Below are 27204 nucleotides of genomic sequence, written 5' to 3'. Positions count from 1 at the left end.
ATAAATTAATGTATATAATTTGCCCTTACCCACTTAAGCCCGGTTCATACTTCTGTGAATGTGATACCAATTTTAACGTCACAAATTCACAACAACTAGTTTGCATCAGCTGACTTGTGCTCAACTCCTGCAAAACATTTGCTGTGAAAACAGGGCTGTGAAGTTCGCTGTGAAAACAGGGCTGTAAAGTAAAATTATGTATAGCATTCGCAGGATATATGAACCCGCTTTACTGTATTAAATCATTCCCGCCTCCCTCCTCCATGTTTAGGGAGACTCAAAACAACGCCATGTAAATATTAGGTAAATGGCCCATACAGTATAAAATCCATCAAAACCAATTGGTGAGGATTGGGGGATTGAGCCCGGTTCAAACTTCCTGCGAGGCAAATTTTCACGTCACAGGGCTGTCTACGCAGCGAATATCTCACAGGAGTTGACCACAAGTCCACTCTTGCGAGTTTATTTTGTGACGCCAAAATTTTGTAGCACATTCGCAGGAAGTATGAACCATGCTTTAAAGTTTTGAATTTCTTGTAGTGACCCTACCTGTGAAGTTGAATCCGTTAGTTGTTTCTGATCACATCTTCCCTGTCTGATTATAATCAACTCCTCTTCATGTCTCTTGCTCATCTTCTCCATCTTAGCCTCCAGCTCCTCCACGACAGCCTCCTTGGCTCCTTTCAGTCGACTCTGAAGCTTCTCAAGGTCCCTCCTCAAGTTATACTCTGTCTGTTTCATCTCCCGATCGGCATCTTGAAGCTGCTCCTTCAGAGACTCAATCTCCTTCTCCATTTTCTGCTTAGAGAGGACTTGCTTCTTGCGGTGGCGATCTCCTTGTTTCAGACTGGATTGTAGCTGGGAGGTTGCATCTTTCAGTTGCTCCTGGAGGTCTTCTCGTTCTTGGAGCCAGATCCGCTCTTTGCGTTCCAGGATCTCATCACAAGTTTTCCTGAGCTCTGCATCACAATTCTGTTTTTCAAAAAAGATTGCATTGGAGAACATTTTAGAAAGTCACAAGTTTGTTTACTTTTGAAAAAATCTTTTACATGTATAAATTTGGGAATCAATGTGTGGTGAAGAGGTTTTAAACTAGTGGTTTAAACCCGCCGAGGCCTGGTTCTTGATTATTTTACCGAGACGAAGTGGAGGTAAATTATCAAGAACCAGGCCTCGGCGGGTTTAAACCACTAGCTGAAAACCAAATCAACACACTTTTTTGAACCATGAACACAGGGAAACCCCTTCTCTTTACGATAATTGCACTGGGTTCTTTTCAATGCATTACACAACACACAAGACCTACATCTATGCGTCCCATGTAAAGAATAACAATTAATATCCTAGAATTTACATGTGCAAGCGTCTTGGCCTAGCGGTTAAGAGCACCAGTTTCAAACTCCGGTGTTTTTGATCAGCAGAGTGTGGGTTCGAGTCCCTGTCATGACACATGTGTCCTTAAGCAAGACACTTAACCATTGCTTTGTCCTTCATATGGGACGTAAAGCCGTAGGTCCAGTGTGTTGTGTAACGCGCGTAAAAGAACCCAGTGCACTTATCGCAAAGAGAAGGGGTTCGCCACAGTGTTCCTGGCTGTGGCTGCACAGTTGCACCTTGTGAACCCTTAAAAGGTGCTACAAGATTGGGTCCCTGAATTCGTAACTTAAATGACCTATCTTTCTGTAAAAATTTATACTACGTCCCTTGAGTACCTTGTTGGTAGATACGTGTGCTATATAAGATTATTATTGTTATTATGACTACATTGATACTAACTTGAGACCACTGCTCCCTCGCCTCAGTCACAGCTTCCTCTAGTCCTCTCTCTAGCTCCTTCTCATACTTGCTTCTCAACTCTTCTTGGTCAGCCTCTGCTTCAGCGTGAAGATATTCCAGTGCTTTCTTATGGGCTTCTTCCATCTCATGCTTTCTCTGCATCAATGAAGACACGGAGGCCGAAAGTTTGGATGAGTATCAGAAAACCGTCCATTCATATTTCAAAAGGTAAATTAATTTAACAGATGCTAAATTTGCATCAGGGATAAAGGATGTTTATTTTGGTTTATCCCAATACACTGATGTGTGTTACATGTAGGTAAAACCAAAAGAACCTGAGTTCTGTGTAGGCATATAAATAAGGGAATAAAAGGGTAGCAACAAGTTCTTTCAAGGCCACTTAAAACAGGCAGGGTCGTTGTCACATGGCAACGACCCTGCAAGACTTTGAACGGCTGTTAAAGAACGAGTCACTACTCTTTTATTCCCATTCATAAATGCCTTTTTGGTTAAAAGGAGTAACAAAGTAAGAAACTCTGTAAAACTTTCCTGTATGTACATATGTTCTGTATGTACATGTACGATGCCGTGGGTTGCATTGTTATTTCCAACAGTTTCCGGTTCCGCTCGTGTGCGTATAGTCTTGGTGCAACACGTTCTTGTTTTCCTTTCACACACAGCGCGGCCAACTCACTGACAGCGCCCGCATCGCCTGTAACAAGAAACGTCTTGCACCATGACTAGCGCGGAGTATCCGCTCACAACCAGTTATAAACACTGGTCATTATCAAAGGTTTAAGCACCCCCGCGTGACGCGCTCTCCATCAATAGGAATAGCAAAACTGTCTGGGGTATTTATGAATGGTGATTTAAGTTTACCCAAAGCAGAATTATTAATATCAAACACAGTCAACCCTGATCATAAAGTGCACTGTTATAAGGCGGTTCTACTTGCAGATATTCCATTCTGAAGATCCAAATACCAAGTCTGCTTCGTGTTTCTTTGTTGTACTCTTACAACTGCGTTTCAATTATAAAGAGGTAATTGGCCAGTCCCAGCGCTCTTGTTATGACAAGAGTAGACTGTACTCACATTTTGTTCCTTGCGTCCCTACCTATTAATAAAAACTATGACAACAATTTTTGAACCTGTAGGCTTTCTTGCAAAAAAATCCCTTGTGGTTTATATTGGTATCTGAAACAAAAAGTTGCATCCCCTTAAAGGTGATCCCCTGGCTGCCGCTTCCCAGGTTGTATCGTAATTTGGGTGTGATCCCTGGCTAAACGCCAGTTAACAGATGTACATGTATGGCTTCTGACTGGCACTCCCGAACAAAGAAATTGACAAAATAGGGACACCGCCAACATAGGGGCTAGAATCCCACTCTAGTCAATTCCTTGTTCAACCCCCCCCCCCTCAAAAAAAAAACCCAAGAAGGTTTGGTATTGTTCTTAGTTTTGATGTAGAGAAATAAGAGTTGGTGCGGTATCTGACCTGATGCCATTCTTCCTGAGCTTCTTGTACTGCCTTGTTGACCACCTCTTGCTGTGTCTTTAACATCTCATCCAGCTTGGTCTGCCACTCTCTAGATGTTTGGGCCAAACTCTCCATCTAGTCAATCAGTTAATAATATTAAGGGTGAATCGAAGCACTTCTGACATGATTACCCCTGGTCACTGGACCATATATTTCATTCCTTAAACCATCTCAGCTCCCTGGAGAGTATACAGCCAGTGCTGCGAGTATCCACGCTCCAAGCTATTCATTCACATAAACCATCTCTGCCCGCACGGGTACCCATTTTACTATGGGTGGAGAAAAGCTTATGGTTACGTCTAGATCAGATGTCTACAATCGTCATTCACAGAGCTTGGCTACCGAGACCTACAGACAAGAACATCCACAGCCACATTAGGCGGAAATCTTATCCAGAACCACTCTTGGCTCAACACTCATCTGCTGAATGATGCTATTAAAGGAACACGTTGCCTTGGATCGGGCGAGTTGGTCTTTGAAAATCGTTTGTAACCGTTTGTTATGAAATGCAAACGGTTGATAGATAATTTGAAAGTAGAATATAATGATCCACACAAAAATGCCTCGAAATTGCATGGTTTTCCTTTTACATCGCGAAGAAACACGGTCGGCCACTTTGTGGAGTCATACATGTAGTTTCGACTCCATAAAATGAGCGAGCGTGTTAGTCCACCGCGTAAAAGGAAAAAACAAGCAATTTTGAGTGATACTTGTGTAGATCATTATATTCTACTTTTAAAATATCTTTCCAACCATAATGTGTTTCATAAAAACGGTTTCAAACGCTTTTTAAAGACCAAATCGTCCGATCCAAGGTTTAGTGTTCCTTTAAAGAAACTAATAATCTCACCTTTGCTTTCTCCGCTTTAGATCTTGAGACTTTCATGGCTTCTTCTAAGGCTTCATGATGTTCTCTCTCAAGACGATTCTTGGCTTCTTGTAAGGCACATAGTTTCTCCGCTTCCATTTCCTGTTTCAATCTCTGCTTTCCTTTCTCCATAAGTTCCTGTAGGCTAGTGATGTGAGAGAGGTGCTTGGCCTCTAGAGTCTGGGTGATCTCTGCTACTCTCTGATGGTACAAACAAATGATACTTAATAAATACCCTGGACAGATTCCAGACTCTGATTGGTCAAAACCCGATCACGTGGGGATGTATTAACAGATGATAAAGGACCGGCTTTGGAAACTAGCGAGTTAATGGCCCCTAAACCAGCATGTACATTGTGTACAACTCGTTTGCGCTTTGCACTGTATCGTCTCTGGCTCGTTCCGTTAACAGTACCAGCCACCAACCCGGTCATTTCCACGCAGTGAAGACCGGGTCCTCGCGCTGTTATTCTCTAATTAAATGTCAGTGGGTCTGGAAACTGTTAACTCTGATGTACCACACTAGGGCTCAACAATGTGAGTTGATCTCTTCAAAAGAAGATTCTAACATGCCATTATGTTGTGCTCCACCAACCAACTTAGGCAAAATACACCTCTAACATGAAGTTCGTACTCATGTCTGTGTCATGGCCGAGTAGTTAAGAGCACTGCCGTCGATTTCACAAAGAGTTAGGACTCGTCTTATCTCGAGTTAGGATGAGTAACTCGTCCTAACTAAGGATTAATCTTAAGGTCTGCATGCTACAGTGCAGGGTTGGGACTCGTCCTAAGTCCTAAGTTTGTGAAATCGACGGCAGGTTTTAATCTCTGGTGTTTCTTATCAGAAGAGTGCGAGTTCAAGTCTTGGTCGTGGCACTTGGATCCTTGAGCAAGTCACTTAAATATAACTGCTTGTCTTTACCGAGTAATAAATGGGTACCTGTGAGGGCAGAGATGGTTCTTATGATTGATTTAGCTTTGTACACTACATTTTTTAGCAGCACAGGTTGTTACTCTCCAGGGAGCCGAGATGGTTTCAGGAATGACAAAAATGGCCCAGTGACCAGTAGGTATTAATGAGTGCCATGAGTGCCTCATGAAAAGCTGCTATATAAAAAGCCACTGTAATTATTATATGTGCATATTTTAGTCTGGTGCCAACAAGCATACCTAAAAGTCTATTGCTCAATATACAGAGCAAAGTCTGGTCCCACATAGTCTCTCAAGAGTCTGTCATTGTGTTATAGAGACCTAAGTCAGTGGATATACTTTGTGTAATTTGCCACAGGATGCTCTCAAAAATCCTTATAGGAAATGTCCCAACCTCCTCTTGTGAGGCAAATGGCATGGAATGACAGTGAATCAAATCATGTCTTACCCTTGATATTTCCTTCTCTCCATGCTCTTGCATCCATTCTTGTTTGACTGTCTCACTATGACCTCTCTCATCACTCCAGCTACGTCTTGTTGATGATACAGCATCCACCATCCTCTGGTCTGCATCTTAACAACACAAACCCAACCAAAGATTCATTTAATCCACATTCAAAAATACCCATGGCAGTGTTGCTTTTCTGACTGGTAGAAAGCATTTCATGTGGGTGTGTTTAAACGGCTGATAAAGACATTACCTAGAGCTGTTTAAAACCGGCTGGCTTCACGTGTTGGTTATGCAAGCTCATGTATGCCAAATTACTTTTGCGGAACGCAATTTTTAGTATCAGTAAACCAGCACGTAATCTATTTGTACAGATGCGAATACACAACCCAATGCACACCAAACAAAAATTTTAAAAAGTTTTTAAAGCACCGAAATCAAGCTCTGGTGATTCTGTTCAGTGGAGTGTGGGTTCGAATCCCGATCGTGACACTTGTGTCCCTGAGCAAGACACTTCGCTATAATTGCTTCTCTCCACCCAGGGGTAAATGGGTACCTGTGAGGGCAGAGTTAGTTCTTGTGATTGATTAGCATAGATTGCGCTACATTTGGCAGCAGGCTGTACACTCCCCCAGGGAGCTGAGATGGTTTAAGGAATGATTTAAGGCCCAGTGACCAGGGGTAATAATGTTGAAGCACCATGAGCGTCACTGCGTGACGGACCTGAGCGCTATATAAGAAGCCACTATTATTATTATTATTATTATTATTATTATTATTATCAGTAGTGCTGGATACAGGAGTTAGATGTGTGTACTATACCTTCATCTGTCCACTGTTCTCTAGTCATCTCAATAGCTTGTTTCACTTTCTCTTTAGTGTTTGCCTCTGCCTTAATCATCCATTCTGTCTTGGCATTAGAGAGAGACGTCTTAATTGCCCGAGCCTTGTCTACATCGTGATCTCTCTGCAGCTCCTTGATGCGGTTATCCAGGTAGTCTTGATGCTTCTTTTCTAATTCTTCTTTTGCTGTTGGAGAGAAAGTAAGTTAATGAGAACATCTTAAAACTTCAAAACAAGAAAAAAAAGGATACAGTGGTGTCCATGGCTCAATGTAAAGCCCGGTTCATACTTCCTGCGAATGAGAGCGAATTTTGATGACGCCATAATCAGTAGTCGGTACGTGCTCCGTTTTCAATTGTGGCGATATTCACTTCGCATGAAGCATTCGCAGGATGTATGAACTAGGCTTTAAAATTGAAAATTTGTTTCTTTAACAACTCAGAAAATCAAATTTCATGCTTTACATTTACAAGCTATGAACACATCAGTTCCTAATATTTGGCTTCATTACCTTGAGACCCAATTTTGATGGAATTGTTCAAAATTCCAACTTGCTAAACCAATCACAGCCGGTACACAATGATTGATTGGCAGCCGGTACACAATGATTGATTGGCAGCCGGTACACAATGATTGATTGGCAGCCGGTACACAATGATTGATTGGCAGCCGGTACACAATGATTGATTGGCAGCCGGTACACAATGATTGATTGGCAGCCGGTACACAATGATTGATTGGCAGCCGGTACACAATGATTGATTGGCAGCCGGTACACAGTGATTGATTGGCAGCCGGTACACAGTGATTGATTGGCAGCCGGTACACAGTGATTGATTGGCAGCCGGTACACAGTGATTGATTGGCAGCCGGTACACAATGATTGATTGGCAGCAGGTACACAATGATTGATTGGCAGCCGGTACACAATGATTGATTGGCAGCCGGTACACAATGATTGATTGGCAGCCGGTACACAATGATTGATTGGCAGCCGGTACACAATGATTGATTGGCAGCCGGTACACAATGATTGATTGGCAGCCGGTACACAATGATTGATTGGCAGCCGGTACACAATGATTGATTGGCAGCCGGTACACAATGATTGATTGGCAGCCGGTACACAATGATTGATTGGCAGCCGGTACACAATGATTGATTGGCAGCATATTGCACCACAGCACCTTTACATGGTGCTATTTGGTCGCAGAAATTGGTCGCATACTTCAAAAAGGTAGCTCCACAATAACATGCAGGAGAAAATACTGAATTTTGAAACGCCACTAAGTGATGGATATGGGCGCTATATAGGAAGCCACAATTATTATTATTATTGCAGTCCTAGTTTTTAAACTTATTCTAGTTGGCAAAAGCTGTCTATAAAAGGGAATTTGTATACTCGGAGAGTCTTCTAAGTGGACTGACACTGTTACAGCAACTTGTAATGCTAGACATTACATTCACCTTTTGTAATTCTCTTTTCCAGCTCAGCTTCCATCTTGACTTGCCATTCTGCATCAGCAGCTGTGAGGGCGCTCTTCATTGCATCTTTACGTACCGTCTCACTCCACTCCACCTTGGCTAAGGCAACCTAGTAGTACCCAGAGAACATTTACGCATCAAGGCTGGTCCTTACAATATTCAATGTTGTATTCTTTTATATCTGTGTACACAAGTGTCTAAATGACGTATATATCTGTGTACACAAGTCTAAATGATGGCTAAAACTGTCCTACCAAAAGAACAAGGTGATTCTGATAATCGGTTTTGCTCAAGAACGAAAATACCACAACCAGTGAATCTATAGGGGTCAAACCACATTTTGTATAGGAGTCAGTGAACTGTTTTCTAAAGCTATTTAGGAAATCACACATTTAGAAACTAAAAAATGTAACAGTTGCCTTAAATGCAAATAATACCTTTGGTTATTGGAACCGTTTGAGCCCTTTAATCCTATTTAGATGTAGATGTGTTCAATAAAACTGCCGAAAATCCGGCGGGAAAAATATCCTCGCAAGATTTCCTACCTGTTCTTCAACCAGTAGTTGATTGTCCACTTCAATCTCCTTTCTCCAGGTATTCTTGGTTGTGACCATTGCTGCACGGTGACTACTCTCAAGAGATTCATGAAGCTCCTTTAAGGCTGCATCATGCTGGAGCTGCCACTCAGTCTTAGCCTGTGGGTCGGTAAGAAGATATTGTTATATGGTCACAGGTTGTACCTTTAAACCTATAGCCAGCGTGTGTGTTTGCTGAGCCGAATCTTCCTTTCTTTACCTTCCCCACCTGTGTGCTTTGATAATGGCGCACTTGTTTCCTTTCAAGACGTGGTCATGCTTGAGAAATTATGCGGTATAAAAGGTAATGCATGCCATAGCCGCACCCTCTTTCCATTCTGGGAATCTCGGGACGGGATGCTAACTGGTGCAAACCTCGGGGATGTGATGTTCACTACTTCTACCGCGGGGTCTGGCAGCGCTGCTGACTGGACAGGAATTCTTTGGGCGTAGTACTGAGGGTCTTGGACTACGGTAACTGTGATGTACTACCGTAGGCTACCTACCGGTGGTGAGCGCCGGACTCCCCGTTCCCGAGCACTCCTGGCCGATTGAGCACAAAAACTGGTATTTCTTTGAAGTATTCTAATTTCATTGATATTCGGCCGAATCTTACTTTAGTATACTGATTCAGTTAATTTACGAACTATGCCTTGCTTATGCTTTATCTAACTTCATTTTGTCATCACCCTTTGTAAGCTTGGATTTTGTAAATAAATTACTTAATTAAATGTTATTGTATACAGAATGTTTCAACCGTTGCCTTTGTCAGTTGCTGGTTTTCCCTTTCTTAAATTCTCAGTTTGGTAATTCCATTGTTTTTAGTCTGCCGTGCGTACCGACTTATGGGATTTAGCCTTGTGAGTTGGTCGTACGTAACAATACAGAATTAGCTTTTATGACAAGTCTCTCTACTATACAACTGATAAAACCAGCAACTAGGCATGACACTCCTCTCTCAATACTCCAGGACAAGAAGACCCAACCTACAGAACTCTATCGTAGAGGTGGAGCACTTATGCGAACCTACCAACAGCAACTCTCTGATGACCGGGGGATGGTTGTTAATTGGACATGCAACTAGGCATGACACTCCTCTCTCAATACTCATGGACAAGAATACCCAACCTACAGAACCCTATCGTAGAGGTGGAGCACTTATGCGAACCTACCAACAGCAACTCTCTGATGACCGGGGGATGGTTGTTAATCTGACACGCAACTAGGCATGACACTCCTCTCTCAATACTCCTGGATAAGAAGACCCAACCTACAGAACTCTATCGTAGAGGTGGAGCCCTTATGCGCACCTACCAACAGCAACTCTCTGATGACCGGGGGGGATGGTTGTTAATCGGACATGCAACTAGGCACGACACTCCTCTCTCATTACTCCTGGACAAGAAGACCCAACCTACAGAACTCTATCGTCAAGGTGGAGCACCTATGCAACCTACCAACAACAACTCTCTGATGACCGGGGGGGATGGTTGTTAATCGGACATGCAACTAGGCACGACACTCCTCTCTCATTACTCCTGGACAAGAAGACCCAACCTACAGAACTCTATCGTCAAGGTGGAGCACCTATGCAACCTACCAACAACAACTCTCTGATGACCGGGGGATGGTTGTTAATCGGACACGCAACTAGGCGTGACACTCCTCTCTCAATACTCCTGGATAAGAACACCCAACCTACAGAACCCTATCGTACAGGTGCAGCACTTATGCGCACCTACCAACAGCAACTCTCTGATGACCTGGGGATGGTTGGTATTGGATTGAACCAGCTTCACCCAGCCACTCAACTTGCCGAACAATGGAAAAAAACGATAAAATCAAAAGCAACAAAATGTAGCCACTGAGCAACGCCTGTGCTCTATACGCGTACAGGCATCACCATCACAATGATGATCTCTACAATATGGCTCATCAATCATGATCACATCTACTTCTTGTCATTCCATACCTGTAGTTTTGAAACCCACTTCTCACACTTTGTTTTCATTCATAATTTTTTGTATGAGATATCGCCTAACATCACAAGGCCGGAGGAACACTTCAAGGCGAGGGCTACACTTAACTGATTAGGACTGTCGACCCAAATCAACTGTCACCAGGGACACATTGCCGACTACTCATGGGGCTGAAACAGGGACTCCTTCACAATCCATAAGGATGTAGGCATGGGTGTCATCCATTAGGGGTTGGTAGAGCATAATGCACTACCTTCCCAACTTATGGAAAAACATAACCCTTGACCTATGTAATTACCTAAATGTCACTATCTGATCAGGTAGCATTAAAATAAAGACAGGAGAGTGTTTCAAGAAATCATAGTCATGACAATTGTGTGCTTAAGCAAGACACTTTACCATTGCTTCATCCTTTGGATGGGCTTAAAAAGCAGTTGGTCCCATGTGTTGTGTGACACATGTAAAAGAACCCAGTGCACTTATCGAAAAGAGAAGGGGTTCGTCCCGGTGTTCCTAGCTGTGGCCTTATAAGGTGCTACATAAATGGGTCTCAAAATTCATAACTTCAATACTTTCAAAACTTTCTGTATAAGCGCGTTGCGTACCTTGTTGTTAGATAAGTGCGCTATATAAGACTTTGATATCGAGGGAGATTCAATGTCTTAATGCTATGAATGTAATAATCTTACCTGATCCAGTTGTTTTGTGGCCTCAGCTTTGAGTGTTTCAGTCACTGCATCTTGAATCTTATTCTTCTCTTCACATACATCAATGTAGAGTCCCTTCACGTCGACCAGCTCCGTCTGAGCTTGCTCTAAATCAGCCCTGATTCAAGTAAGATCAACAAGACTTATTCAAAATTTGTCAACTCTAAAAGAACTTCCTTTTTAAAGTGGGAAGGTGACTGTAAAAAATAGAAAAGGACGGAAACTGAAATTGACTGAAAAGTTTGGAGTTCACCAAAATTAATTTTACTTCAATGTGCACGATATGCAAATGTCTTCATAGCAGAATTTCAAATATTCAAGACAAATTTTCATAATTAGATTTCTGACAAAAGTCAGAAAAACGTGATCCCTGTCAAGCAGATATTGGAGATACAAATCTTATTTAGACATAATGGATGCATATTGAGTAAAGCTGTCTGGTACCTGAGCTCCTGTATCTGATGTTGGTGTGCTTCTTTAAGCATGTCCCTCTCAGATTGAAGCTCGGTCACCATCTGTTCTCTTAGATTCCTGGAGGAGTCCTCATGTAGCTGTAGACATGTCCTCTGAACTCTTAAGAGATATTTCACAAACCAAAAGATGCTTTGAAAATATAGCAAGAATAAGCGGAATCTGTCAGTCGCTTTTCCTTATATTTAAGATTTTACAGTGTCCTGAAATAAATAGTTATTACAATTTGAAACAAATAAAAATAAAAACGTAATGATAAAAAGAGATATGGCTGAACTTATGAATTATTCAATATTTCCACGCAAGACATAAATCAATTTAAATTTGTTATCGAGTTTTGGAAGACTATAAGCATTTGAAGGATGAAAGACAAATTAAGTCCTGCTTAAAGGCAGTGGACACTATTGGTAACTACTCAAAATAATAATTAGCATAAAACCTTACTTGGTAACAAGTAATGGGGAGAGGTTGATGGTATAAAACATTGTTAGAAATGGCTCCCTCTGAAGTGCCATAGTTTTTGAGAAAGAAGTAATTTTCCACGAATTTGATTTCGAGACCTCAGATTTAGAACTTGAGGTCTCGAAATCAACCATCTAAACGCACACAACTTCGTGTGACAAGGGTGTTTTTTTCTTTCATTATTATCTTGCAAGTTCGATGGCCGATTGAGCTCAAGTTTTCACAGGTTTATTATTTTATGCATATGTTGAGATACACCAACTGTGAAGGCTAGTCTTTGACAATTACCAATAGTGTCCACTGCCTTTAAAAGATGGGAACCTACGACAAATCAATAACAGCACTGTGCACTAATATTAAAATTAAAAGTCCAAATTCACTAACATACACTTGTTTAAATGCCCAAGTTGTAAATTAACTCACATGCATAAAATATACTACAATTGCAGTTTGGCATGTCGAGTATGTGGTGGAATGGTTGTCTGATTGACATCAAAAGTGACATCATTTGACATCATTAGTATTATGGAATTCAAAAATAAAAACACAGCTCTAAACAGCAGCTAAACTAATGAAAAAATAAATGAATATGAATTATATCAAATCATGACCTGTGTGTTTGAGGTGTACAAATGATCTTTAATTGTTAAAGACACTGGACGCCTTTGGGAATTGTCAAAGACCAGTCCTCTCACTTGGTATATCTTAACATATGCACAAAATAACATAACTCTGAGAATTTGAACTCAATTGGTCGTCTAAGTTGCGAGATAATTATGGAAGAAAACAACCCTTGTCACACGAAGTTGTGTGCTTTCATGCTTGATTTCTATTCAAATATTTTTCTGAGAAGTTACTTCTTTCTCAAAAACTTTGTTACGTCAGAGGGAGACACTTCTTACAATGTTTTATACTATCAACAGCTCTCCATTGCTTATTACCAAGTAAGTTTTTATGCTATCAATTATTTTGAGTAATTACCAATTAGTGTCCAGTGCCTTTAACCACATTATGTCAACTCTTACCTATCCAAGTCAATTTTCTTATCTTTATCCCAGTCAGCCACCATCTCAGCCATCTGCCTCTTTAGGTCAGAGTTCAGCTCCTTGAGATGCTTGACCTCTGACCTAAGCTCTTTCAACACAGCTGCATTGCTCTCCTTTTCAGATTGAAGTTGATTTATCTGCTCGAGGAGCTCTTTGGATGATTCAGCAGTCATTGAGGACTGAGGGTTGTCGGACATGGATTTGGACGTCTGAAGTTGTGCTTCTAAAACCTTCAATCTCACCTAAGTACGAAATGAATCTTATCCTTAATTGAAAAACCAAGGCACTGCAAAACCCAAGATTGTAAGGTTAAGCAGAATGCTATTGTACCCTAACCTATGGACAAACAAACAAACAACCGGGGAAATGTAACAGGACAAAGGACAAAGGAAGCGGACAAGACAACATGAGACAAGGCCAACACAACTAACAAGTTACACCTTATTAGTTTATGAATAAGAGTCAAGGAACTGAGCTCTTAGGTTTTTAACAAACACAGATAGAGAGGGTGAAGATTTACGAGAATCATTTAAACTATTCCAGTGTGAGATACACATCTACATTATCAGTTCAGAAAACCCACGGCACCCACAGCAATTGCCGTGGTGCCCTTTTGCAAAGTTCCAATACTAAATTAAAATGGAAGTGCCCCTCAGCAGAGAGAACTTAATGTGCCCCACCCATCAAAGATCAAACAAAATTCCAGCTTTGCCTGTCAGTTACTTTCTCCAATGACGGGGGCCACAGTTAAGATGTCACTACAATATGTTGTGTGCTGCTATCACATTTTGTAAAATTGAACGGAATTATAGGCTATGGCATAACAAAAAATGCCAGTGACAATACCTTTTTAAACGATACTTATTCTAATTACAGAGCATGCACAGAGAGTTCTAGTCTTTATAAGGAATTTAAAACTGGTTTTCTGTCAGACTCGGCCACTGACAAAAGCAGTATCCCGACGCCAGAGTTTGAGCATCCGGGTATCGGGCAATAGGTTTTGTCAACCCTTGCTTAGTAATGAATTATGAAGTATATTTAAAATCTTCAAGTTGTACACTGTGTTAGTTTTGTTTACCTCCGTGTCCTTGCCAGTAGTCTTTGACTCCAGTACTTTGTTCCTCATCGTCTCTATATCAGCCTTTGCTGCTTTGAGATCACTCTGTAGTTTAGCAACCTGACTTCTCTTGGTGCGATTACTCTGTAAAGATCGTTCTAGCTCTTTCCTTAAGCCCCTGACTAGATCATCTGGAGTCATGTTGGAGCCAGGGTCTGTGGATGGCCTGAGGAAAGTCATTAGAGAGAAACAAACTTTTTGTAAGACTAAACACAGAACAAATTTTGTATTTCTTACAATAAGTCTAAATGCTCATTAAGTTTCTTTATTCCCAAAGACAAATAACCATCTAATATAGTTTGTATTTGTTCACTTTTGATCAGCAACTGTAGTCATTAACAGTTTAACATATAAACAGAATAACAATTTTAGATTACAACAACTGTTGTATACTTTATGTATAATTTGTTATTCATATAAAGTCTACCACTGACATGATATAAGGATCTGTAAGCTAAGACCGAGGTTGGCTTTATCTTAGTTGATAATTATACGTAGATTTTAATAGATGTTAAGTTTGCATAGAGATAAAGAACATTCATTTTGGTTTTACCCAATACACTGTATATTCAGTACTTGGGGTGGTAGTGCTTTCTGCTCTACTGGCCAGGCTTCGAATTGATGATACAGTAACCCTGTTTCAGCCCTAGGAGTAGGTGGCAACGGCCTCTGGACAATATAATTGTAGCCCACACCTTGAAGTGGCCTTCAGGCCTTGTGTGTCAGGTGACTTGCATAAAAAAAAAAAAAAATTCCTGAATTTGTGATTAAGTACTGAATAAACAGTGCTAACACACATCGGTGTATATGGGTAAAAACAAAAATGAAAATACATACATCACTGCTCAATATTGATAAATGGCCTTTGACTACAAACAAAACAAACAAACAAACAAACAAACAAACAGTGGCTTTGACTACATACATGTATGAAAGAGTGGCCAGACCTGGAATTTCATCTTTGGGAGGGCAAAGCCATTTTTATTTTGCAAGGGGCACTTACAATGGAGAATGTTAAAATCTATGGGAAACTGCTGAAGGGGCACCAAGGCCAAGACCAGGGACAACAGGAGCCATGGCTTCTGGCCCTTTTGTAATTCCAGGCCTGAGTGGCTAAGGATTAGGCCAAGTCACACTGCACCGTTAACCAAAAAGATGATAACGATGCAAAGAGAACGCATTCTATTGCTTGAATTGCTCCACGCAGAATACGCCCACACTCATTCAACCAATCGAAGGGCGTGCATTTTTATCGTTCTCGATTTCGTTCTCGCTATTGGGGCCTGTGTGAGCGGGCCTTAAGGCCTTTGCCAGTTTGAGCCAAATACTTGTGTACCTTTGAATTTGCGGCGTTTTCCAATCCGACTTGGCTAGATTCCTCACAGCAAATGACTTGGCATTCTGTGTAGATTCTGGTGACTTGGCAGACATTACACCTAACTCCATGGCAGACTCATACATCTGAAGCTGCTCCTTCAGTTCAGATAACTCCTCCTTTAGTTTATACCAGAGATAAATTAAGCATCAAAATAACACGCAGACAATATTTCTGTTTAGACTAATAGAGAACTGGAGTAAGAGACATCATAATGACAATAAAACAAGCTAAATCTAGATGGGCTGGGATCGATTTCACAAAGAGTTTCCTTCAAAATCCACGGGGATTTTCTATTCTATGGCTGATTCTGACATCAAAAACGGAGGTGTCTGGAACCTGGACTGCTTGCCTGTATAGTGTGTATAATGCTACGTTGTTCTGAAAAAGAACGATTTGACACTATGGCGCTGTAAACTAGAAGGTATTTGTGTGTACACACAGGACCTGCAGTGCAAGGAGGGGTGCTTTGTTTTTTGTTCAGCGGAGTCGCTTGTGCTTGGGCATTGTAAATGCATTTATAGGTATCGGAGGTGAGTATTTTCTTTAATAGAAAGGACTTGTCGTGCATGGGTAAAAAACAAAAATTAACATGCTAAATATAGATGGACTGGGTCGATTTCACAAAGAGTTTAGGACTTGTTCTAACTTACGACTAGTCCTAGGAGATATTAAAAAAAGGTATGGCTAGTCCTAAGTTAGGACGAGTAACTCATCCTTACTCAAGATAAGACTAGTCTTAACTTCTTGTTAAATCCACCCCTGGACATAAAGCGCGACGAAATGACAACAGATGATAACAGGAATAATTGATTGGCAACCAAGGACAGGGAAAAGGAAAAGAGGTAGACAGAGAAGATGGATTGATGCCATCAGGGTATTATGTAGGAACAACATGGACCAGGGCCCAATTTCAGAGAGCTGCTAAGCACGAAAATTTGATAAGCATGAAATTTCTTCCTTGATAACAACAGGATTACCAACCAAATTTCCCAAAAACAACAGCTGATTACTAGTAACAAGCAATATGCAACAAATAGAAATTTTGTTGGTTATCCTGTTTTTATCAAGAAAGAAATTTCATGCTAAGCAAATTGTTGTGCTTAGCAGCTCTATGAAATTGGGCCAAGAACTGCAAGAAATATAGAAAATGGCGTCTATATGAGGCTACATCCTACACTGGATGAACACAGCCTAAATGATGATGATGATGATGATAATATATTAATATAGACGTGTAATTGCTGCACACTGCACTGTCAGAATGCTCACAACAGAAGATTTTGTACATGAAATCAATGTATTTTTTACTGTTTACGAAAATAAGGTGTCTTGCTCGATGATTTACAAGATTTCCCCAACTGGACAACTTTTGCATCACACAGTGAGTCCAGGTTCTCTGTTTGAAACTGTAACACAAGAAAATAAAGCAAAGTAACTGTTCCAACCTGTAACGCTGCAGTCATGTTTTCACTGAAGCTACGAGCTGCTTCAACTTGCTGGAGCTGCACACGTAAGAGGTTGATCTCTTGAAGGGATCCTGTGTAAACCGTAAAAGGAAATCAAACAGATGCAAACAAGTGTTACTACTATTAGCCTTCAGTGGAAGCCAAGAACATTTTAGCATTTTTGAAGGTTTGAAAGTAAAAATGTATAATGCTGCCACCAACTTTGTCTTGCTCCCCGTGCTATAATGCATACTGATTCTTGTTATACCAAAAGGGGATCTGACTATTTTAGCCTATCAGTGTCACTTCGGTCACGCTGATGAGAAGCAAAACCCCTCTCCTTTGTGTAAAAATAATCTGGACATTTTTAATGCATTCTTACTCAATGGTATCACAACGCCCTTAAACAATTGATGTTTATTTTTACACATAGGAGAGGGTTTTTGTATATTACATGACAGAAGGATGTTGGCAAGGTATCATCCACTAGGAGCTTGACTGGTAGAGCAGAATTCACTACCTCCAAAACTTTTTACGAGGCAATTATGGTTAAGTATCTCTTGCTCAATGGCACAAGTGTCATGAACGGGATTCGAACCTACATCAGAGCTTGGGTCCGGAGAATTAGACTGGTCAGCCATGACACGCCACACGAGTCTGGTGTACTATACTGCTCGGCCCTGACAAGCTACCCAAGTCTGGTGCACTAGATCGCTTGGCCACGACAAGCTACCCAAGTCTGGTGCACTAGATCGCTTGGCCACGACAAGCTACCCAAGTCTGGTGCACTAGACTGCCTGGCCACGACAAGCTACCTACCCAAGTCTGGTGCACTAGACTGCTTGGCCACGACAACCTACCCAAGTCTGGTGCACTAGATCGCTTGGCCACGACAAGCTACCCAAGTCTGGTGCACTAGACTGCTGATCCACAAAGGGCTACGCGAGTCTGGTGCACTAGACCGTTTGACCATGACGTGCTACGCGAGTCTGGTGCACCAGACCGCTTGGCCACGACGGGCTACGCGAGTCTGGTGCACCAGACCGCTTGACCACGACGGGCTACGCGAGTCTGGTGCACCAGACCGCTTGACCACGACGGGCTATGCGAGTCTGGTGCACCAGACCGCTTGGCCAAGACACTCCACTCAGGGCCAAAACAAAAAACAACAAACCCCTTTTCTTCCTACCTGTCTCCAGTAAGTCCCTGCATTGTTTCTGGCTCTGTTGTAGTTGATTTGTCAATGTGTTGATGGTGTTACCCTGTTCAAGTCTCTGCTGCTCGGCTGACTTGGAAACACTAGACAGCTTGTGATGAAGACTAGCAACCTCATTATTCTATGGAATCAAATAAGAGCGATCAAAACATTTTGTCCTTATCTCATCTTCCATGCCGATATACACTATACATCATAAAGTTAAGTTGAGTATACAATCATTTATTTTGCAATCAGTATTCGACTGGTTATTGATTCAAGTGCTCCAGATGTATTTTATGAAACAAACCTGCAGCAGTTTCATGACAAACCACTCCTCCCAGAAGATGGAAATAATAGGTAACTTGCTTTCATTAGCCTTATAAGACAGTGGACACTATAGACCTTTATCATGCTGCCTCCATCTTGGTCATGTTTCTTGTACTGAATAACAATAATGAATGCTTGTAATCATTTTGCAAATAGGAACCAGACTATTTTGTTCTTCCAGCCTCGGTTTGGTTACAATGATATCTTTGGAAAAATTTAAGATGGCTGCACCATGATAAAGGTCTAGGACTGCACTATTTGGTTTGGATGGATACAGACAAATTTACCCAAACCTTATAGTGTGTAGCATTGTGTCTGCCATGTCTCAAAACGGCTTATTACATGCTCATGATCAGCAAGATATTTTGTAACATTAACTCTTCCAAAATGTGGCAAAAATTCTCATGCACCCAGGTCCCAATTTTTATAAAGCTGTTCAGCAGAAAAATACTACTTGGGAAGTTTCTTTGAGTTGTAATTTGGTGTGGTAACCTGATTCTGCTAAGCAATACTATTCTGTGTTACGCAGAGTTTTTTGTGCTTACAGGCTTTATGAAATTGGGCCCAGGAGCAGAAGTAAACCCCTTCAACTGAAAACAACACTGATGATGACTCCTCAGCTTTAAGAAAATTATTTTTGTTATTATTATTTTGTCGCCAGACACACAAGGCCTGAAGGCCACCTCAAGGTGTGGACAACAATTATTTGTTTTCAGAGGGTGTTTGCCACCTACTCCTAGGGCTGAAACAGGGTTACACCTTTTTACAGTCCATACGGATGTAGGCTAGGGTATCATAAATCAGAAGCCTGGCCGATAGAGCAAGAAGTACTACCTCCCCAATTTTACGTAGCAAGTGTCACGACCGGGATTCGTACGCACACTCTGCTGATCAAACACCAGAGCTTGAATCCAGTGCTCTTAACCGCTTGTTCTTGACACGCCGCTTGTTTTTCAGATAAGGAACTAACCTTATCTTCTAAGGTCCCTTGACTACTGTCCACCTTCTCCTTGAGTCTCGTTAACTCCTGCTCATATCGTTGCTGAAGGTTCTTCAGTAGTCCGTCCTGCTGCTCTCTAGCCTTGGCTAGAGGTTGTGATCGTTGTAGCTCAATCAGCTGGCCAGACAAGCTTTCTATAGCAGCCTCCGTTGATTGAAGCTTCTCCTCTACCTGTGATATACATGTATGAAATCTGGACAGTCAGTTTCAGTTATGGGGTATTCATAAATACCTCAGACAGTTTCGCTATTCCTATTGGTGGAGAGCATGTCACGTGGGTGTGTACAAACCATTGTTTATGACCAGTAAAAAGTGTTGAAACATGCGTGACACGCGAGCTTGCACCTGTTCTTATAAGACAGTTTCTTCATTCTTATTGGTCGAGAGCAACGGCTGAAACAGTTGTGCCACATCACGCGATACGCGCGACGTGCACATCAATCCCTTATAAGGAGTTGTTTACCCGAGGGCGGCGGAGGGCTTTACCATTTCATAGCTGGAGGGTTGTTGTGTTGAAAGAAATCATTGAACAATTATAATTTTTGCATTTATTTTACTTTTTGACCGAAAAGGTATTTATGAATGGGAACCAAAGTGTGTTGAATCGGTTTTCAACTAGTGGTTTAAACCCGCCGAGGCCTGGTTCTTGATAATTTACCTCGACTTCATCTCGGTAAAATTATCAAGAACCAGGCCTCGTTGGGATTAAATCACAAGTTGAAAACCTCTCCACCACACACTGATTCCCTTATTAAAAATATCCTTGCTAAACCGTTCCAACAAGCATTTACCTAGTTTGTAGGTGAGGCAAGCAGGAAGTAAATATACTACCACCACCAATTTAGTCAACTGGGGCTCCCATTAACGGGGCAAGAAATTTCCTGCCGAATAATGGTTTTGAATTCTGCAGTAAGGTTGCTGATTAGTCAAACCACCCATGCAGAGTGCTATTTTGGGTTACATGGTATTGTAATTTGGATATGATTTAATGCACATGATTTAAGATGATGAAAACACCATCAAGACCTTTGGCTCTTATACCATGAGCATTAACATAAAATATGCTATTTACAATCATGCATGCGTACACTTTTGTTTGGCAAATAGAGTTGTGCATCAGGCAGTCGTACAGTTGAGTGTGCGTCATGCCATAATCAGTCCCATGCAAAATTTAAATCATGCCATTAGGAATATTTATTTTGAGTCTGACCTGATGTTTGGCAGCATTGAGAGCTTGTATCTGTACATGAGCTGACTGAAGCTGCCCTTTCAGCTCGTTGGTTTCTTGTTGTGATACAATCAATAGCTCCTGACAGTGCTCATAACTGGCATTCACTCCCGCCTTCTCTCCTTCAATCAAGACAAATACAAAAAACATGTTGGCTTTCCTTTATGAAATTTGTTGTTAAGGAAAAAATATTATTATTGTTGTTGCGGTACCCACTGCCAATACATAGGATTTGCATTGCCTCCAGCTACCGGGCAGTCTCGGTAGTCTAGTTGGTAAGACACTGCTCTAGAATTGCAAGGGTCGTGGGTTCAAACCCCACTCGAGTGAATATGCCTGTGATATTTTTTCACAGGACTCGGGAAAACACTGAGTATACAGTGCTAACACACATCAGTGTATGGGTAAAAAAACCAAAATTAATAAAAAAATGTTTGGTTTAAAGAAAAGCACCATTTGTACGTATTCATTTGCTCTACATGTAGTGCACAGCCGCAGTCATGGGGCTTGCAAGAATGACCTTGTGAGAGGAAGATGTGTTTTTATGGGAGCTCCACTGAGCACATAACGGCAGCTTGAAGAACAACTCGGGGCCTCCATAAAATACAACAGTGAGAGGATAGCAGAACTTGAAAAAGCAAACGATATTCTAGAGGATACTGTAGACCTGCTAAAGACAGATCTCTCTGCTGTCCAGATCCAGCTAGCTCAACAAACAAGAGCGCTTCTCCAGGCGGTTATAACTTCAGAATACTTGGTTTGGAAGAATCTGCTGTTGAGAAATGCATGAAGGTAGTCAGAGCCATCCTTGTGAAAGGTTTGATTTCGAAGCTGAGCCCCTGATAGATTGAGAACAACGCGACGGCAAAGGAAAGAGCAGGAAACCAGCCCACATGCTCGACAAGATGTTGTCCTACCAAAGCAAAGAAAAGTGATGAAATCTCAACGCACCGCCTTTAAAGATTCACCTATGTACGTACTGGATGACCTGTAAGCAGCTGATTGCAAGGAAAGTTCAAGTGGAAAGCTGAGGTGAAAACTCTATACGACCAAGGGACCAAGCTGAGGTCCTCTGCCGGGATATGGCGACAAAGAGCGGTGGCCGCTTTGTTTTTCAACAGTAACTTACTGTAAAATTTCTTCGACTTCAAAAGCTGAAGTGCTGTTACCTTATGAAACTTGTTGTCAAGAAAAAACAATGGCATGAGGCTGTTCTTTACTTCAAGACTTGACTACTGCAACAGTCTTCTGATTGGAGTGAGTCAACAAATCAGACGGAGGATCAGAAGGAGGATTTTTTTTAAAAGCCTTTAGCGAACTGCTGCCAGACTCATCTCAAACAAACACAAGTTCGACTCTATCACCCAAGAACTCATCAAACTACACTGGTTTAAGGGCTTACATAGCCCCTCATTACATCATGGAAATGCTGCAAGTTGGTGCTGTATGGAGATGTCTTCAGTCAAATAGCTCTTGTTCACCATACTTTGTTCTAAACTAATCTTGTAAACGGATCTCTCAGTTCTCGTTGTTTCCGTGACAGCCTCAAAGTTTCCTACATCAGGCCGCTCATCAAAAAACCAAACCTGGACAAGGAGATATTCAAAAACTACCGGCCAGTTGCAAACTTATGATATCTTGGAGAAGTCATCGAACGAGTAGTCTCATCACGCATTTCTGATCACATTCATGCTTTTAACTTGTTTGACGTGTTCCAGTCAGCATACAAACCTTTCCATGGGACAGAAGGTGCACTAGTCCGTGTGAGCAACGATAGTCTTTCTGCAATGGACAATGGTAACCTTACAGCACTAGTCCTGCTAGACTTGAGTGCTGCTTTTGACACTGTTGATCACAACATCTTTCTCTCACGGCTCCAGAATCACCTTTGCATAGAGGACACAGCCCTAGCATGGTGCAAATCTTATCTCTTCAATAGAACTCAGCGTGTATGTATTGAAACCTCGATTGACGACACTCAGCTATACATCACGTTTAATCTCTCAAGAAAACGGCAATGCATCTATTGCAAGACTTGAGAAATGCATCCAAGAGATTCGATGTTGGACACAACAAAACTTCCTGAAGTTAAATGATGATAAGACAGAGTTCCTTCTATTTGGGTCACGTCAACAGTTAACAAAGGTTTCAGTGCCATACATTTCCATCGGTGATGCTCGGATAGCACCCTCGCTGCAAGCTCGGAACTTAAGGGTAATTTTTTATTCATCGATGACACTTCAACCACACATCAACAACATCATTCGTCTGTCATCATACCGCATCAAGGACTAATTTTGTTGTGTCTGTTTGTCTTTGTTTTGTTTGTTTTGTGGTTTTTACTGCGCCTTAAACACCCAGCAGGGTGGATACGTGTGCATTACAATTTCAAGTCTTTTTATTATTAGTATTATTATTATTAAGAAAAAGCCACTTCATTTTTGTTGATAGAGCCTTCTCAGTATATGGACCCAATTTCTGGAACATGTTCAAGTCACTTCTGGCCCACCATCAATGACTCTTCTGTGCCTCGGTGCCTCTGAGCAAACCTTTAATTTAGGCGCTTTATAGTTTTAAGATGATTGAAGATTTACCTTGAGCCAAAGCAAGTTGATGATTTAGAATCCTCTTCTCTCTCCCTGACTCCTCCTTAAGAACCTGGAGTTGGCTGCTTAGATGGTCTAGTTCCCTACCTCTGGCCTTGTATAAGATCTGCAGCTGAGCCATCTGTCTACTCTCCTCATCACCACCTACATTACAAACAAAAAAGAACTATCATCCTCTGAAAAAAAGGTGATTGATATATAAGAAGTCCACTCGATCAACTTAGTGAAAGTAGTATTCCCGGCCGATTTCCTACCTTAAGCCCAGGTAGAATGATAATAAGCAGGACGATTCTTTTCAGAACTCGGTAGTCTCCTAAATTCTGAAAGCTACGCCCCGACTGTAGAAAAAAAGCAAGAACTAGTTGCCAAAGAACAATCCACACAGAAAAGTAGGATACACATGTGTGCCGCAAACTTAAAGACAGTGGACACTATTGGTAATTGTCAAAGACCAGTCTTCTCACTTGGTGTATCTCAACATGTACACAAAATAACAAACCTGTGCAAATTTTAGCTCAATTGGTCGTCGAAGTTGCGAGATAACAATGAAAGAAAAAACACCCTTCTCAGGCGAAGTTGTGTGCATTCAGATGCTTGATTTCGAGACCTCAAATTCTAAATCTGAGGTCTCGAAATCAAAACCGTGGAAAATTACTTCTTTCTCGAACACTACTCCACTTCAGAGGGAGCCGTTTCTCGCAATGTTTTATACTAACAACCTCTCCCATTACTCATTACCAAGTAAGGTTTTACGCTAAGAAATATTTTGAGTAATTACCAATAGTGTCCACTGCTTTTAATACACAGTTATGGGTATCATGTGGGAACAGGCCCAATGTCATAAAGCTGTCAAGCAGAAAATTCTATTTTGCAAAGGACTTGGCTAAGCCCCCAAAAATGACTGGGGTACCAGTCACAGCAATGGTAACTGTATGTTATTCTGGCTGGTAACCTGTTTTTGCTAAGCAAGTTCATTTGTGCTCAGCGAGTTTTTGCGCTTACAGGCTTTATGAGATTGGGCCCAATTCATAGAAGTTAGAAATGCAGACTTTGGTTTTACTCACCAGCACCCAGGAACTGCTTCTGCAAAGGGTCCTCAGCATCTTGTGTAAATCCCGGAGTAGCTTGGTTGTTAACTGTAGGAAATCCATTGTGTTGGTTTGCTTGCTGCAATGGTTCATTCTGCTGAGAAGTTCCAACTCGGTATTGGACTCTGGGTAAGAATTGTAAAAGAGTTGTCCCAAAATGAACACATTAAAACCACACAAATGTTACAACAGCTGCAAAGTCTAATTACATGTAATGAGCATGCACTACCCGAGGTCAAATCAAAAGTGTTGAACAAACAACATTAATCTTAAAAATAATTAATCGTAGTTGATTTTTATATAGCGCTTTATCACAGCCCGAAGGGCGTATCAAAGCACTTCTGACATTGTTTCCCCTGGGTCAAAATGGCGCATCCGAGATTATTTGATGATGACGTCAGGTGAATTGGGTCAATACTAGACAGGAACCCCATGGAGAGAAGACCAAGAAGGAAATTTGGGTTTTAAATGTGGGAGGGCAACCCCAGAGGAATATTACAAGAGCAAACCCAGGGAGTCAGGTAGGGACTGAAAACCCAATCCATAGTGTCCCCGTTGGGATTCAAACCTGGGTCCTAAAGGTGGAAGGCAAGGAAAGATACCACTAGGTCAACCTGGGGTGCGTTCCACTCGCGCAAATGTTGCCAACAGTTGCGCACGTTTGCCAACAATTTCAAGTGGAAAGAGTTGTGTGCTGCCACCGTTGGTGCACGTTGGCAACTTTAGGCGAACATACATGTACTTCTGAGGTGTTGGCGAATGGTTTTTAAAATGGCGGACAAGCATACTGTCACAGGTTGACTAATGGAAGCAGTTGGAAATAGTTGTTTTGTATATTTTGTGGTACACTAAAATATAGGGCCATGATTTGCTGTTGTAAATAGTGCTAACGCGAGCTGCTACTGTGCAACTGCTGGGGCAAGCGCTACTGGCTACTGTGCAGCTGCTACAGCTACTGTGTTGAAATGTTGTAAATAGTTTGGACAGGTGGGCAAGTGCTACTGTGCAGCAATAGAACTTGCAAGCACAAAGGCTTTTTGTTAGGGGCGGTCCTTTGTTTTCCTTGGGGCGTTGGCTCTCGGGAATGTCTCGCGAATTTCACTGGTATGCTTGAGTGTAGATAGTGGTGGTGGTGTATATGAATGGGAGAAAGTGAAGTGATGTGCAGAGTACCAGTTCTGAAGTGAGTGGGGTGATGTGTAGGAAGTTGGGTCTATGCATTTAGAGTTCTGCTTGCGTTGCTACAGCACAGACGTTAAGTTCTGGTGAGGCACAGAGGAGGACTGAGCTCGACAAATCGTAAGTTACTTTTAATTATGGTTATGGAGGAACCCATTGGATTGAAGTAGTATTTTTCATTCAATATAAAGCATTTTGTAAAAGCATTTTTGTTTAAAGGAATTGTTGGTCCAAAAGCGGAGAATTGCAAGTTTGATAATTTTTCATTGTTTTATTGGAAAGCGTGCCGATACCATCCCATAATGTTAGCGACCTTGTTCTTGTACAGTTTTGGTTCATTTTTAATTATTATAGATGGCCCTTATCCACCCGCGACTTTTAAAGTCCGGGAGTGACTGATCGGACGCCCCTGATGACATGATAAATCACATGGGACCGTCTTGCCAACATTTTCATCACTAGAGTGGAGTTGGAACTTAACCAATGGCAGGGTTTTCTAGAGCTGGAAACACAGAATGCACAGATGAACATCCAATGAACAGTACACTTCTCACGACCATTGAGGAACTATGATATTGTAGACTCAGGAGAATTAACGAGCCTAAGGAGTGGTGTGAACCTTAGAGTAGACAGTTTGTTAAATAATTGTTGGATTGTAGAGAAGTTGCCAAGTACTGTGACATATGGTTGAATTATTGAGAAGTTGCAAAGTATTGGAGATATTGTTGAATTATTGAGAATTTGCAAAGTACCGGAGATATATTGCTGAAATTATTGAGAAGTTGCAAAGTATTGGAGATATTGTTGAATTATTGAGAATTTGCAAAGTACCAGAGATATATTGTTGAAATTATTGAGAAGTTGGAATTTGAGATCGAGGTGATGCAAGGCGTAGAAACTTGAATAAACTACTGGCGAGTTAAGGTTACTTGAAGCCAGTAACTGTAACTCACAAGTTTAAGAGTCGGGTTGACTCAATTTAAGGTTTGGAATGAGTGAATTTTGGAAGTTGAATTTATTGTTTTTTTGAGGTGTGGCCACTGAAAATAATTCAGATTGCAGAAGAGTTGTGTTGTAAATAAATTGTAACATTTTGTAAATATAATCTTGATTGGCTTGAGTGCAAATTTATTTCTGCAGTGTTGGTTTCTTCCTCGGTTGCAACAACAACCCCGATGGGTTGGTTGTGACACATACGGTATTATTTCTTTGCCAAAAACATAATTACATTGTATTTTCTGTGGATGATAATGCAGATTTGAAATAACAAAGTTAATTAGTTGATGTAATGATGTCAAAAAGAGGACTATTGCAGCAAAAACAAAGTAAAAAAAACAACAACTATGTATGGTGCGCGCCATCTTCATTTCAGGGCGCCGCCATATTGACATCGCGTTTACGCACCAATAGTTCAAAAGATAACAAACGTTTGCGCGAACAGTTGCGAGTCGTTTGCGCAAGTGGAACGCACCCCAGACCAGTGTTAACTGGCTATGACCAACTTTAGTGAC

At 41.4% G+C, this 27204-nt stretch overlaps 1 protein-coding gene across 1 annotated transcript in view; it reads right to left on the bottom strand.

Moving 5' to 3' along the window:
• Window positions 1-27204, bottom strand: part of LOC117288091 (centrosomal protein of 152 kDa-like) — a 52331-nt gene that overhangs the window by 4921 nt on the left and 20206 nt on the right. The window contains exons 6-24 of the mRNA XM_033768790.1: window positions 24491-24639; window positions 23415-23570; window positions 20803-20942; window positions 19563-19763; window positions 18257-18404; window positions 17068-17159; window positions 15581-15738; window positions 14206-14410; window positions 13107-13369; window positions 11593-11721; window positions 11131-11266; window positions 8433-8582; window positions 7870-7996; window positions 6382-6588; window positions 5560-5684; window positions 4164-4382; window positions 3272-3388; window positions 1777-1932; window positions 550-972 (exon numbers count right to left, since the gene is read on the bottom strand). Coding sequence (XP_033624681.1) covers window positions 550-972; window positions 1777-1932; window positions 3272-3388; window positions 4164-4382; window positions 5560-5684; window positions 6382-6588; window positions 7870-7996; window positions 8433-8582; window positions 11131-11266; window positions 11593-11721; window positions 13107-13369; window positions 14206-14410; window positions 15581-15738; window positions 17068-17159; window positions 18257-18404; window positions 19563-19763; window positions 20803-20942; window positions 23415-23570; window positions 24491-24639 — 3301 coding nt within the window. The remainder of the gene's footprint in view (window positions 1-549; window positions 973-1776; window positions 1933-3271; window positions 3389-4163; window positions 4383-5559; window positions 5685-6381; window positions 6589-7869; window positions 7997-8432; window positions 8583-11130; window positions 11267-11592; window positions 11722-13106; window positions 13370-14205; window positions 14411-15580; window positions 15739-17067; window positions 17160-18256; window positions 18405-19562; window positions 19764-20802; window positions 20943-23414; window positions 23571-24490; window positions 24640-27204) is intronic.

Source organism: Asterias rubens, chromosome 3 (genome assembly GCF_902459465.1).
Source record: "Asterias rubens chromosome 3, eAstRub1.3, whole genome shotgun sequence".
Classification (NCBI taxonomy): Eukaryota; Metazoa; Echinodermata; class Asteroidea; order Forcipulatida; family Asteriidae; genus Asterias; species Asterias rubens.
Note: the sequence above shows the minus strand (reverse complement) of the source record. Positions and strands in the feature narration are given on the sequence as shown.